General features: G+C 36.9%; 1 protein-coding gene across 1 annotated transcript in view; it reads right to left on the bottom strand.

The window, feature by feature from the left end:
- wdr95 (WD40 repeat domain 95) overlaps positions 1–14,368 on the bottom strand; it is a 46,038-nt gene extending 31,670 nt beyond the window's left edge. Inside the window, exons 1-10 of the mRNA XM_084716614.1 lie at positions 14,301–14,368; positions 12,602–12,860; positions 8,699–8,752; positions 8,528–8,611; positions 8,299–8,364; positions 5,727–5,957; positions 3,360–3,445; positions 3,134–3,226; positions 3,002–3,047; positions 2,852–2,898 (exon numbers count right to left, since the gene is read on the bottom strand). Coding sequence (XP_084572740.1) covers positions 2,852–2,898; positions 3,002–3,047; positions 3,134–3,226; positions 3,360–3,445; positions 5,727–5,957; positions 8,299–8,364; positions 8,528–8,611; positions 8,699–8,752; positions 12,602–12,860; positions 14,301–14,368 — 1,034 coding nt within the window. The remainder of the gene's footprint in view (positions 1–2,851; positions 2,899–3,001; positions 3,048–3,133; positions 3,227–3,359; positions 3,446–5,726; positions 5,958–8,298; positions 8,365–8,527; positions 8,612–8,698; positions 8,753–12,601; positions 12,861–14,300) is intronic.
- Positions 14,369–14,388: the final 20 nt, after the last annotated feature.

Raw genomic sequence — 14,388 nt, 5'->3', positions numbered from 1 at the left:
TGTGAAAACAAGCTGTTTCATTTTGTCTCCTGTCTTACATTAGTGTTCTCAGTCCCTTAAACAGTGTTGCAAAAGTCATCCCAGGCATATATTTATTTTATTTTTTGGAACACTCTTGTCATAGATTTAACTATTTATTGTAAGTAATGGAAATAGAGTTATGCTTGGCGCTTATGGCTCCACTCTTATGATGCGTCTTGGTGTAGCCAGTCATAATGCTAATAGTGCATCCATGTGGTGTCGGAATGATCAGAAAAATGATTTCCCAACAGTGGAAATTTATGTGAATGTCCTCTCAAGTTAGAACAATAACTCAGAAAGTCGGAGAATATTTTGCCAAGAATACGGTGGATGAGAATAAATGTTTGGTTGATAACTAGAGATAATAACTATTAATCAGTGATTGATTAATCAGTCATTAAGATCTGAAAAATAACCGAGATTATTTTTATGAGCTCTTTCCATATGTTATCTGATATTTAGGTAGAAGATTGATGAATTGCTTGTTAATGTTACAAATGTACCAATAAAGAAAAGTGCTTACAATTTGCAACTCCATTGATTCACATATTTCATATCTTTTTTTGTTCTTTTTTTTTTGCTCATGTGTAATTTGTAATATGGTATTAGGTTGTAATCGTTTATTTCCATCAACACAGGGGGATCTAGATAAATTAGAAACATTAGTATAAACCCTGAAGTCAGGCAGGATATAAAAATGGATTCAGTAAACAAACACCCCCTACTCTTTCCTCAGCAGCATCCATGTTGATTCCACTTTACAACTTAAAAGCACATGAACACAGAAGTTATGACAATGACAACCCATCTGAGACCATCGCAGGAGCATGTCAGTGCACTATATGCCACAACAAGGAGCGCAATGCAAAACTCCCACGGGCCTACGCAAGACATACATAACCTTTGAGGCGTGTTAGGGCTCTGAACTGGAAAGGTGGAGGCTGGGGTTGTGGAGGTAAAGTTTTGAGAGTGGCAGCAGCAGTGACGATGGAAGCAATGCTGTAGCAGGGTTAAATGAGGAGGGAGTCATACTTAAATGAACCGCCTTGTTGTGAGAATGGGCTGTGATTGATGTGTGACTGATTAGAAATGGTTCAATCAGCAGGCTGAGAGCTGAAAATAGCTGGGGGTGTATGACTTCTGTGTCCTGCATGAACTAACATGATGCCTTCTATGTATTTGGGCCCCTTCCCCTCTAACATCCTCTGCACCTCTGCAACATATTTCCCTGTAGCTCAGTATTTTATGTTTATGATATAATGAAAAGATCCTTACACTGAACAGTTGAAAACTGCATGATGTTACGCAAATCAGAAAGTTTCATTCACTGCAAATTTGAATGAAAATTCAAAAGTAAGTCTTGACCATTCGAGAAAAGAAATTATAATTATCTTATTCAAAGGTGCTTCATTATTGTATGAATACAAAGATGTCCGTTTACTTACACTAATGGAAAATCTCTAATGAAGTCATTCTGATTCTGGTCTGAAGTGGCATATATTGTGTCTGCTATCATTCATGCTATTCAGTAATAATAATAATAATAATTTCATTTATATAGTACTTTTTAAAAGACACATTTGCAAAGTGTTTCATGTGGAATAAAATACAGGCACACAAATACAAGTACACAATATGCATGATACATAAAAGTAGATTGAAGCATACGACGAAGACAAACAAAACTAAGGCAAACAGACACTATTTATGCTAACCTAATGCAGCCGCTTAAAACAAACCATGGATCCTGCAGATCTGATGGAGTCGGGGAGGCCACTCCAAAGTTTAGGAACAGTGACAAAAAAATGCATGGTCACCTCTGGATTCCAAATAGGAGCCGGGAACAGATAAAAGGCCTTAATCAGATAATGGGAGTTGCCGAGAGCTGGAGCAGGGGCTCAGCAACTCTGCGATATATACAGGGGCCGGGCCATGCAGGACCCTGTATGTGATGAATAAAACTGTAAAATCATTTAAGTGAAAGCTAAAGAAGAGAGGTGAGAGCTGGGGTGATGTGGGACTGATGACTAGTATTTGTTAACAGCCTTGCTGCTGCATTTTGTACTAATAGAAGACAGGCTATCAAGGACTGAGTAAGGCAGGAGAAAAGAAAATGGTGTGTACTAATGTTTTTGGTCGACAGTGTTTTATTTTTGCAAGGTTTCCAGCTGAAAAAAGTAAAACTGAATTAGCTTAGTGACATGAGGTTTAAAGTGCACGTGTTGGTTCTCGGAGGTGGCTTTAATCATGATCACGTACTGTTACTTTGCTCAGGAATCTCCAAACCCACTGGAAATATCACTCATAGGAAATAAAATAATCTTGTGTCCGCATGTGTTTTTAGTAAGGGACTGTATGTTATTTAGAATGGGTTTAATAGGTTTGGTTAATTTTGGATACTTGGAATATATGTGACAGCAGCCCTGCTACACTTTCGTGTATGTGGCCAGGAGGGGAGTCGCTGAATCACTTCAAATTTGAATAACTCTCCCCAGGACTTAAATTAAAAACAGTGTCCCCTCCCTCTGACTAAAATTAAAAATGCATGACCCTCCTATATTTTGCTCCAGTGGACCCCTGTCATAACTTCTGAGAGGCCCCCAACAGATTCCTTTTGATCATCAGAGAACATAATTTATGATTGGCTGTTAATGGTTCCCTCGACCTTAACTAAGTTATCCTAATAATACCTCTATAATGTGTTTATGATACCTTGATGGGCAACTTCTAATTCCTGATGAAATAATACTGACTAACAGTGTGTATATTAGTTAACTGAACAGAAGTAAGTGTTCAGTTGTGTAGTATGTCTTTAGAAGAGCACAATTACCTAAGGGTATCTTCAACAGATGATATTAAAATGATAGTCACACACCCCTGAAACACAAAAAACACACAAATTAACTCCCAGTATGAATCAAGTTACACAATGAATGATTTGTGTTTGATAATTGGATTAGATTTGAACAAAGGTTCCAACCTCAGTGTCTCCATACAGAATACAACATTTATCAGGGCTGATGTATCTATGAGGAAAAACACAAACCATGGAGTGTGTTGGGACTTATTGTGACATTTGGAAGATGTGTTACCGCTCAGTTTTGTTGCTCACCTGTAGTCTAAAGTCAAAGGCAGGGTGTCCAGGGCACTGATCTGGCAGTAAGGATCCAGAGTTGTGAGCTCATAAAGCTGAATCTCTCTGTCCCTGTGAGATAACAACGGCAAGCACAATAAACAAAGCTAGATGAGTCTGGGCCCTGCAGGCAAAGAGAGTAATCAATATAGTCAATGAATAATTTGCTCTTTAAGTCATTTTATTAAACCTTTTCTCTCATTACCCTGTTGCGATCATCAGCTTGTTGTACTCCATCATTAGAGTAAAATCACTTGCCCACTTTGACTTCCTGTTTGCAGGTCCTTCATTCTGCAAAATAGACAAATTACAAAACTTTTGTCAAATTCATTATGCAAAAACAAGAGGCAATTTTTTTCTCAGGATGGCAAAGGCATGTCCCGCATTACTCCTGCTTAGCCTGATATTCTTACCTTAACCACTCCTCACACCAAGACCGACCCACAACCTACACAGACGCTACATTTACTGCTGCAGCTTGTTGCTGTCTTACATAGATATACAACGTCTGTAAACAGGGAAGCTACAGTTTTTCTAAATAAAAGGCACTTTAACATTTACTTCTCAACTGCTGTATTTAAGAAGTTATGATCTACATGTAGTAGTCTATGTGGAACTTATTCCACATAGATCATGAACCTTTGAATATAAAAACAGTTGAGAAATAAACATTATAGTGTTTTTATCCAGAAAAAAACTGCAGGTTTTTACAGGTCAGTCTTGACCTTTTCAGTGTGGTGGCAACATTGACATATGATCCAAAGGGCAATGCAGCATCTATACACACATATATATGTCTATGACCCAAACGACCCAAACCAACAAAGGGTAGTACTACCCAATCAGAGTCAGAGTAAGGCTGGCCATGACTTTGTCATCTTGGGGGAAAAAAATCCCTACAAGAGGTAGAGAGCTGAATAATAATGCAATCCAACAAAAGAAATTAATACTGGTAGAGACTCTTGTGGGTTTTGTTTTTTTCTTATTCAGCTTCAACTCTGCTTCACCTGTCAGTTGTTCATGCAGCAGTTCTGAAGGTTTCAGCACATTAATAATGCTATGAGGAGTTTTTAACTGATTATGAAACAGTCTCAGTTTAGTACTGATGCCTCTGTATGACCTACTTAAGCAAACAAAACCATCTGCAAGAAAATCGACTATTTCTTCATAGTTATTCTTTACATATTCCACCAGGTTGAATTCACCTTGAAATGAAATGAAACGAGCCTGTGTTTACAGTTTTCGCAGGCAAAAGTGAGTAGTATGTTAGCCAGTTAAAAAGAAGGGGGAGCAGATTTTTACTTTGGTAAATTTATGTTCACAGAGGCCTCCAGAATCAACAAACTGGAAAAGTTCTTTGTACCAACTTTAAATTAGATTCTTTTAAGGATTATGAATGTAATTTAAGACCTAAAAGTACATGCACAGTTTGTATTGATGGTTACTGCTTCCATTTAGTGTTGTGTAGTTTTTAGAGCAGGATCAATACAGTTTTCCCCAAAACACACTTAAAAGTTAGACTGTAGTTGATGCACATTCATAAAAGTTATGTTAACTTCTTAACTAAATTCATTTTTAAGACTTGTCAAAACACATGTAAGACATTTTATGACCGAAAATTCATATTGTTCAATTTGAGACTTTTTAAAGTTACTGCAAGCTGAACTTTCACATTATGTTGGTTTTGGAGACCCCTGTGGACAAAAGCAGTAGGGTTTCCACCGTAATAACCACAAAATATAATGTCAAAAATAAAATGATCAAAATAAAAATCTTCTGCTTCCTTTTAACCGTCTAATGCACTACACAACTCACTGTAACTTTGTCTAGAAAAAAGGAAAAACAGACTTGTTTCATCTGATTTCAGAGATAATCTATATAGAAATTGTCTCACTGATGATCAGTTAAAAACTTCTTGTAGGAGCTTTAAGGACCTGCAGAAACCCTGTCATAATATTTTGTCCTTATGTGACAAAATGACACAAAGACCTTACACCTTGTGTACATAATATGGAAAATATTAAAGACATAATCTGGTCTGTATTTTTCTTATCATCAACAAATCCCCTGAAAAGAAGCAAACCACCACTGAACAGAACAAGTGCTGCCTCTGTAGCTTGAACCTGATTTATCTTATTTCACTTTCAGCTGTGGTCCAAAACTATTAAAAGCACATCAGTGAGCACTGCGTGACATATTCCTTGATTACGATGAACATGGGCACTGTAATTTACGTTGAGTCATTGTCACATAGATATTAGATGTGCTCCTGCTGTAAATACTCACCAGAGCATCAAGGGTATTAATCAGAGGATAAAAGCCACCAACAAATGCACTACGTCCTCCAGTTGGAATATGTTTTTTTTTCTGTTATAAGAAATAATTTATCTTTTTGAGAAACTTAAGCTCTGTATTTGTGAGCTATTTTTTAAAAAAAATTGTATTAAGGCATTGAAAGATGGACAAACACATTGTTTTTTTTTTTTTGTGGGATTTGTTAACAAAAAGAAAAATGTAGAACGGCACAAGACTTATCCTTAAATCAATCAGGTAAATAAATTTTAAAACGTACAAACATGTGTTTGGTCTTCAGTGGTTTGAGTTCAGGGCTCCAGTGACAAACAACCCCGTCCTCTCTCACTGTGACGATGGTGCCGTCCTGGGTGGAGTGGATGTTGGTGATGGGAATGCCGTGACACAGCGTCCTCATAGCAGCTGGCAGAGTGAACATCACCTGCTTACTGCGTCTGACAGTTTCCTGTCTCTCTTTGTACTCCTGCAGCATGTGTGTGCAGAAGTCGCCCTGCATAACATCACTTAGTGTTAGGACTGTTATTATTCAGGTTGTTACCAAATTATTAACATGGTTATGTGAGCAAGATACACAGCGTCAAAACAAAAATCATTTTACATAAGTATATCAATCTAAAAGTGATGAAATAATGACATTTGTCACACCATTTTTTCCACATTTAAGCTTTTCTAATAAAAAAATGGAAATGCTGTATAATTTTATTAATTCACTAACCTTATATAAAACCACATTCAGTTTTTGTTGATCTAATACTTTATGACAGATAAATAATGTATGTGTGTCTTAACTAAAAAGGCACTGACCTGTACTGTCAAAACCAGCCCATTCTCTTCAAATAAATTGACTTTAGGCTTTGAAATTGCGTGCATATACCTATCCACCCCATTGTCAGGTGAGTATAAAGAGTGAAAGTCTCCATGTGGAGGAGGCAGGTTGGTTGGATGGATCCAACAAACAAGAGACTTTAACCCCTAGATACGTAGACGCCATAATGACCACTGCGGGCCATTGTTGCGATACAATGTCGCCATATTGGACCAGTCATGGGCTGCTGTTTTTCTGGACAAAAAACATTATATCTTTTAAATTTCTCAGCCAATTTCAATGAGTCATGTTATATTTCAGGGTTTATGATCTACATGGAGTGGGAAAATTAGGAAAACTTTTTTTTCCTGTCGTACCCCGGTATAGATCCAATCCAAAGGCCAACAGACACACATTCAGTGTTCACTGTAGCTTTCCATGGCCAGCTGCTCATAGTTTCACCTTACTCTATTTATTATTTAGATTTTTCTTTTTCTTCTTCTTCTTCTTCTTCTTCTTTTTTTTTTTTTTTTGCCTGTACTTGCTACTCTTTAACTGTCCCTTACCTGTGTTTCATTCTCATTGCTGTTATTGCTGCTATGACAACTAAATTTCCTGCCAGAAATAAATAAAAAAATAAATAAAGGTTTATCTTATCTTATCTTATCTTATCTTATCTTATCTTATCTTATCTTATCTTATCTTATCTTATCTTATCTCACTTACGTCACATAAATAATTTTACCTAAAGTACTTAAAATAATCCAGATCATGATTTTCCTAAACTTAACCAAGCAGTTTTGTTGCCTAAAAATAACTCAACTGCAAGCAGATGGATCAGCTCTCCACAGAAGTTAATGGGAAGGATTGGCGTGTCACCTGTAAGCAAAATCAGACTTAAGTGTCTCCACTGCATGCAATTTAAAAGTCTTTAGTTATGTTATTTGTATGCCACTTGTACGAGTCCAAGTTGGACATCCCCAATATTTAATATATTTATTTTTAGGAGACTGTTGAGTGTCAAAAAATAGAGTAAACATGGGGCGTGTCCTCACCATCCCAAGTGGAAATTACAGCCTTGTGTATGAGCGCAATTCTAAAATTAATTCTTTGACTCCTAACAAACAAATCATACTCCAGGAGTTACATCATATCTGGAAATATATTGTAATCAATTCTTCACAAAATCCAAAACCAGGACAACATTTTTCAACTTTGCACATAGCCTGTAATTATTGATTAGCTTTCAAGCCGAGGAATAAAACACTGAAAAGATATTAAAAACTAAGTCAAGCATCACGAGTCAATACCAGTGTAGGCTGTTACTTGGGAAATTAACGCCTTTGAGTCAGCACAAGACAGATGACGCTCAGCCTAAGTTCAATTAGTAAGACGATCTTTATGTTTCATTCATTCACAGCCCTCTCTCTCTCTCTCTCTCTCTCTTTATCACTCCTCCTGCTTTTTCTTAATCATCTGATTATGTGTGTTCACTGTTTTTTAGTTAAATAAATCACATTTTGCCACAGTCTCTATCAGCTGGTCATACTGTTGCTGTCCAACTTTAAATCAGTTCTCGTCTCTGCTGCTGTCAGCTGTCATTCAATCACCGCTGCCCTCCTCCACCAAATTCACCTCCTGTTCATTCATTCCAGTGCAGGTTGAGCTGATCTAAAGTCCACTCCTCCTCATGTCTCATGTCCATATCTTCAGCATTCCCTCTCTCTATATATACATATAATATCATATAATACAGTTGCCAAACACTTGTCACATTTCTAGTGTCTCCTGACTGAAATGTGTTCGTACACAGTAAACTTGGCACAAGAAAAGTTGATTTAGCCTGAGTCATTGTGTTCAGTTATACTTGCTCCACAAATCCTAATTGAATTTCAGATGCACCCATATTTCATGGTGGCCTAACTTTTTTATTGCAGATTCCTGGTTAGCATGCATGTACGGTTCTCCTTACACTGAGTAAAAAGGCTGCATGCTCCATAAGAAACAAATATGAATTTCATCTCACCCATGAAATCCTTCCTTGGCCTGAATAATCAATCTTCTTGAATAACCCTTGAATCTGTGCATTGCTCTGTGAAATTCAAAGAACAAAAGAATAAAACACAATGACACTTACTGTAAATTAGTCAGGTAATTACAAAGGCTCATTGTTAATTGCAAAGAAGCGAGGCAGAGAGAAGACAGAGATGAGAGAATCTGAGAGAGATATAAAGAGAAACATCACTGTGTCTTACTGTCTCAGGCAAACCCAAACACGTCTTCACTGCACGTCCAAAACTCCTCACATCGATGGATCTCAAGTCACCCGTTTCAAATTCCTTTACAAAGAGAAAACAGTCAAATCATCCAGAAATGAATAACCACACTGTCAGTGTGGGTTTTCAAAGATGCAGTGTATACAGTACCTCAAATGCGAGTTTCAGTTTCTGCAGGTTGTCGAGTGATATTGTCTCATCAGTCTTAACGGAGAGAGAAAATATTATGGCATTATAGTATGACATAAGCCAATAACTATCATGCAGATAGACTGTGAATGTTACAAAACAACACAGTTGCATTTTATTTTACAGTACGCTGATAAAACATAAGCCATACTTTGACTCAAATTAGACAAAAACTAAAAACAATATGTTATTTATTAAACAGTATCAGAGCCTTTATGAGACCCTTATTAGACTTTCTTAGAAGGTAATTAGGGACACATTACAATAGAAGTGTACTGTAAACTAAAGTGCATTATTATTCACAGTTAGTATGACAATAAGTCTGTGCAGTCACTCATAGATAAAAATATTTCTCTATCTCTTTAATTCTGGCCTTCACTTGGTTCATCTGGTTCACTTTGGTCAGTACAGTTGTGTTGTAAATGTGTACTTACATATCCTCTAATAAGATCTAATAAGATACTAACAATGGGAAATAATACCATTTAGTTTACAATAGTTCTGTTGTAGACTGTCCAAAACTACCTGCTAATTAAGTCCAAACAGTGGGATACAACACACTTTTTACAGTACAGTTCTGTTGCAATGCATCCCTAATTACATTCTAATAAAGTCCAATAAGGGTCTAACATTAGGAAATAAATTATTTTAATTTACAGTACAGTTCAGCTGTAACATGTCCCTAATTACCCTCCAAGAAAGTCAAACGAGGGGTCTACCAATAGTGGGAAATAATGCACTTTAGTTTACAGTACAGTTGTGTTGTAATGTGTCCCTGATTATCCTCTCAAAAGCCAAGCAAGGAGTCTAAAAATGGCAAATGATGATAGCCTACACTTTAGTTTACAGTACAGTTCTTCTGTAATGTGTCCCTAATTACTGACTGATAAATTACAATTAGGGGTTTAATAATGGGCAACATCAGCACACTTTAGTTTAGTGTATTTAGTATTTAGAGTTTTGTTGTATTGTGTCCTTAATTATCCTCTAAGAAGTCTAATAAGTGGGAAATAATACACTTTAGTTTACAGTACAGTTCTGTTGTAATGGGTCCAAACCTATCCTCTAAGAAAGTCTAATAAGGTTCTAATAAATAATACATAATAATACTGTCTAATTAAGAACATATTATATCTCTTTTTTGTAGAATTTGATACAAATCACTGCTTGTTATGTCTTATTAATATACTGTTAAATGAATGGTGTCTAAATAGGGTATAACTACTATCTAATAAAGAATGTATTATATCTTGCATAATTTGATATAAAAATACGACTTGTTACATCTTATTAGTATACTGTAAAATAAAGTGCAACCAAGACCACCACGCATAGTAAAACCAGCAATTAAGTTTAGCTCCATCCATTTTTTTTCATTCCACTCATAATCCACTCACCAGGCAGTTCATAAAGTCTGAGTGCTAAAAATACAAACCAGGGTCAGAGAGGAGACACGAACACTGTAATTATCAACAGACATGATTAGGGCTCCACCTCTGAGTATTAATGACTGTCTGTAATAGCCGCCACCAGCAGCCATGACATATCTCTGAGATGCTCGCACAAGGCCAGGTGACAGGGCCTGCTCTCCGTGTTAATGGCCTCTCTTCAATTTGCCACCGTTTCCTAGCAACGGGTCCTCGATCCATGACACTCTTTGATCTATCATTAATAAATAACAGGGATAAACAGCCTAATCCCTCAAGGATGTAACTAGGGTCGAGGTTTCCCCACGGTATCTCCTGAAATGCTGAGATAATTGTTTAATCAGTCAGAGCGATGGGAGTCCTGAAAGTGTTCACATAACCTCGACCGCCTTCCACATCCCTTTTTATTACAGTTGCATAACTTTGAACTCCTCAGTCTGTTCTGACTAATCTGTTATGGCGCATGGCTCATTACATTAAGCATGATGAGTGTGACTGACATCTGCAACTGAGACTGATAGACTTCATAATTTCCATCATTCCTGTCAGCATGAGAGCTTGAATCTGACTCTACCAGGGTCTTTTGTTTTACTTTGGCCAGAAACATGGCCTTCCCGGGCTCTGGGACAGATTGTTCTGCCTGACGCGATGTCAGGCTGCAAGTAAATTGATCATCAGCTTGATTTAAAATGGCATTTTCTGGCATTACCTCATATTCAATCAGCTGCTGGTGAGATACACCTCAGCTGAAATTGAGTTTAAGCACTTTGGAAAAGGACTGCAAACTGGCAAGTGAAGCAATGTAACGTTCTAGTGACATCTTGAGGCGAGAAGTAGCAACTTCAAGAGAGCAGACACAACGGGAGAGAGAGAAAATCTAACATGGCGCTGAATTTATCTAAATTTAGTACAGCTTTTCAGATGTAGACAGGTTAAAATATATAGAGAGGATTTTTGTTGTTGCTGTTTGTTTTTAAAGTCTTCCACAGACACACAGGGCTGGTTGTAAATGTATGACTACAAAAATGCATCTGTTTGTTATCATATTGCAAAACTTCCTCTACATTTGGTTATTATTGTTTTTGTAGTGACGTAAGAATTAATAAGTAGCTCTGAAAGCATGGCAGACACACATTCAAGTGCACATCTATTATACAATTCATTAGACAACATTAAATATTTAAAGTAGTATATAAGTAATAGAGTAAAAATAACAAATGTTTTTAAAAATTGTGCTTCCTGGACTAAAAACGCATTTGTTTGAGGTTTTCTTTGGCTACAGACACATGTACTCCAAAATAACAAAAACCTCAATTAAAATGCCTTTATTGTCACATCATAGTCATTTTGGACCTTAAAACAAACAAACTCAGACACGTTTCAACACGGCTTGATGCTGAAACGCATCAGAACAAAGACTTTTGACTTTTGATTTTCTTTAATTGTTTTCAAAAAGAGTGCCTTGGAGTTTTTTGTGATTTCTGAGCAACACTGAGGGTTGTTTAAGTTTGTGTAGCCAAAATGTATACTGGCTTAAAAATGAAAAATTAAGCATTTTGCACGGCTGCTACAATTAACAATACTAGCTACACCCACTTGGCTAAAATGCCACAGCTGGAAATCCCTATGAAATCTCTAATTAGCTAAGATTTTTAACGTCTTGGATCTCAGTGTAATGCATCTCAACTTGTAAACATACACTTCCATTGTATGTAAATTGCTTTTTTGTATTACTGCTTAGTCTTGATAATTTCAGGTTTAATTGTTGCTATTTATTTAGGGGAGGTATCTTCATAAGCCTTATTTGGCTTCCATAAAAGCTTATGAAGTTATTACTTTTTTGGATTTGGCATCTATAGCTACGCTTGGGAGACTCAAGATTAGCCACCGGGAAAATTTAGAGTAAAAGATGCTGAGCTGCACTCGAAGGCTATGATGCACATTTTAGTTGATGAAGTATAAAAACATGTTTTTTCATTCGGTGCCTAAGCTACACATTTTTGTTTGTAAGAATAACTTTAGGCTTACAACAATAAGTGAAAATTAAAATGTTAAAAAAAATTATTCATTTCCATATAATTTGTTTTGGCAAAACCACAGGGAGCCACACAGTTTATGGACACCATATTTCCGTAACACAGCATGTATTGTATATATTATATAAATTATATTGTTTGCAAAATCTTGCAGGCAACAAAAATGAGATGCTGGGACAGAATCGGCTGCAGGTCACTGTTATTAATGTAGTCTAAATGAAGCATCTTCATAAGCTTTTTCTGGCTTCCAGTCTCTCCTGCACAATGTTCTCATTCTTGATTTTTCTTATTGTCTTTTGTATGTATATATACATGTGAAAATATACGAAATTACACTAAACTTCAACTAGGTCACATTTACTTGTGTGATTTCACTGTCAGAGCTGTTTTGAGAACTGTACCTGCAGGCTGTAGAGTCTGTGAGTTGAGTCAATAATACTGTGGTGCTGTCGTTCCATGATTTGAGCCTGATCTCCGAGTGTGACAGAGTGTCTTCGCCTGTTCTGTTTCAGCAGCTCTCGAATCAACCATTCAGGCTGCTCCTCGCTGACACCCACACGTCTCGGCGCCGAGAAGTCAGCTGTGACTTTTTCACCCCGACTATCTGGCCCAGAAGTGCTTCTCAGCCTCTCCTCTCTGCTCCCCAGTTCACAGAGGATGCTGGAGGATTAGAAAAGTTTCTTTGATTAAATTCTTGCATATATACTGATATTATGGATAAATATTGTGTTTGGCCATCATTAAAAGTATACAAATGCTATTGTATCTTTAAAGTTACTACAAAGAGTTTTTAACTGGTTATGATTGAAAGAGTCTCAATTTATTAATGATGTCTCTATATGACCTACATAAATTAATGAGACCACACGTGAGAAGATAAGCTATTTCTGTATTCTTAATGTCTGCCATCAGGTCGGAGTGCCCTGGAAATCAGATTAAAGGAGCCTGAGTTTATTTTTTAACAGGCCAAGTTATAGTAAGGAGTACATGAGCCAGTTAAAAAAAAGCAGGAGGAGACTTTTATTCAGATAATATTCTTTTTGATGTTATAATTAGTGGTTATTACAGTGGAAACACCACTGCTTTTGTCCACAGGGGCCTTCAAAATCAACACAATTATTAAAGTTCCTTTTAGTAGCTTCAGTGACTCTGGCTTACCAGCAATGTTACAATCTTTGTGACAAAAAAATTGCCAGTGGAAACCATAAATCTATTCAAAGGGATTGTTTAGATTTTTGGAAGTGGGGTTGTGTATTAGATGGTGGTTGGCAGGCCACCAATTTGTATTCATGTAAGCAATGGACTTCTGTAGACAGGGTCTATTTTAGCCATCTAAAAACAAGCTCACCTGTAAAAATCAATATCAGATTAAGTGTACACTATATTTAGAGTATATAGAGAGTATTTTCACCACTTTAGAGTTTGTAGTCTACCGCCGATTTGTTTTTTGCGTCACTGTGTGACTTTTGTGTTGTAAAGGGTTAGTCTGAATTTACCGCAGTTACACATTAATACAAACAAACTAACTGATCAAGGCACTGGTAGACCAGCAACTCCCGTGTTCTATGAGGTAAAATTACAGATTTCGTCCATTGAGTTTGGCTGCTGTTATATAACAGTAGTTTCTTGCGGGAAAAGGCTGTCTGATGGCAAGGTAAAGCGGTAAAAATATTCTAAATATAGTGTACACTTAAACTGATATAGATTTTTTTTCGGTGGATCTTTATTTTAGATGGCCGACCGTGTCCACAGCTGTACATTGGTTTCCTATGGATAAGTACCTCACACAACCCCACTTCAAATAATAATAATAATAAAAACTTCCAGGTGAGCAGACTTCCTCTATTACACGGTAACTGCTCAGTGCTGCCACAGATGGCAACTCAAGCACCATGACAACAGTTTTCTAAACATGAGAAGCAAAGCATGGCCTCAGTCACGGTCCTATTGTCTCTTCTCCATAGACATGACATTAATACTCCTAGAAACTCAGTTGTCAAATTAATATAAAGTAGCACTGAATAGGAATGAACCTCAGCAAAATGTCACATGTGATTTACACTATAAGGTTGTAAGGAGAGCAACAAAGCAGCAGATTACCTGGTCGCATGTTGTGTTTCTAATCTTCCTGAAGCTGAAGAAGAGCGAACCCTCTTCCCCAAAGGCATCCTTCTTATTAGAACGCTGT

Source organism: Lutjanus erythropterus, chromosome 4 (genome assembly GCF_056507025.1).
Source record: "Lutjanus erythropterus isolate fLutEry1 chromosome 4, fLutEry1.hap2, whole genome shotgun sequence".
NCBI lineage: Eukaryota > Metazoa > Chordata > Actinopteri > Lutjaniformes > Lutjanidae > Lutjanus > Lutjanus erythropterus.
This window is presented reverse-complemented; position numbering and strand designations above follow the sequence as displayed.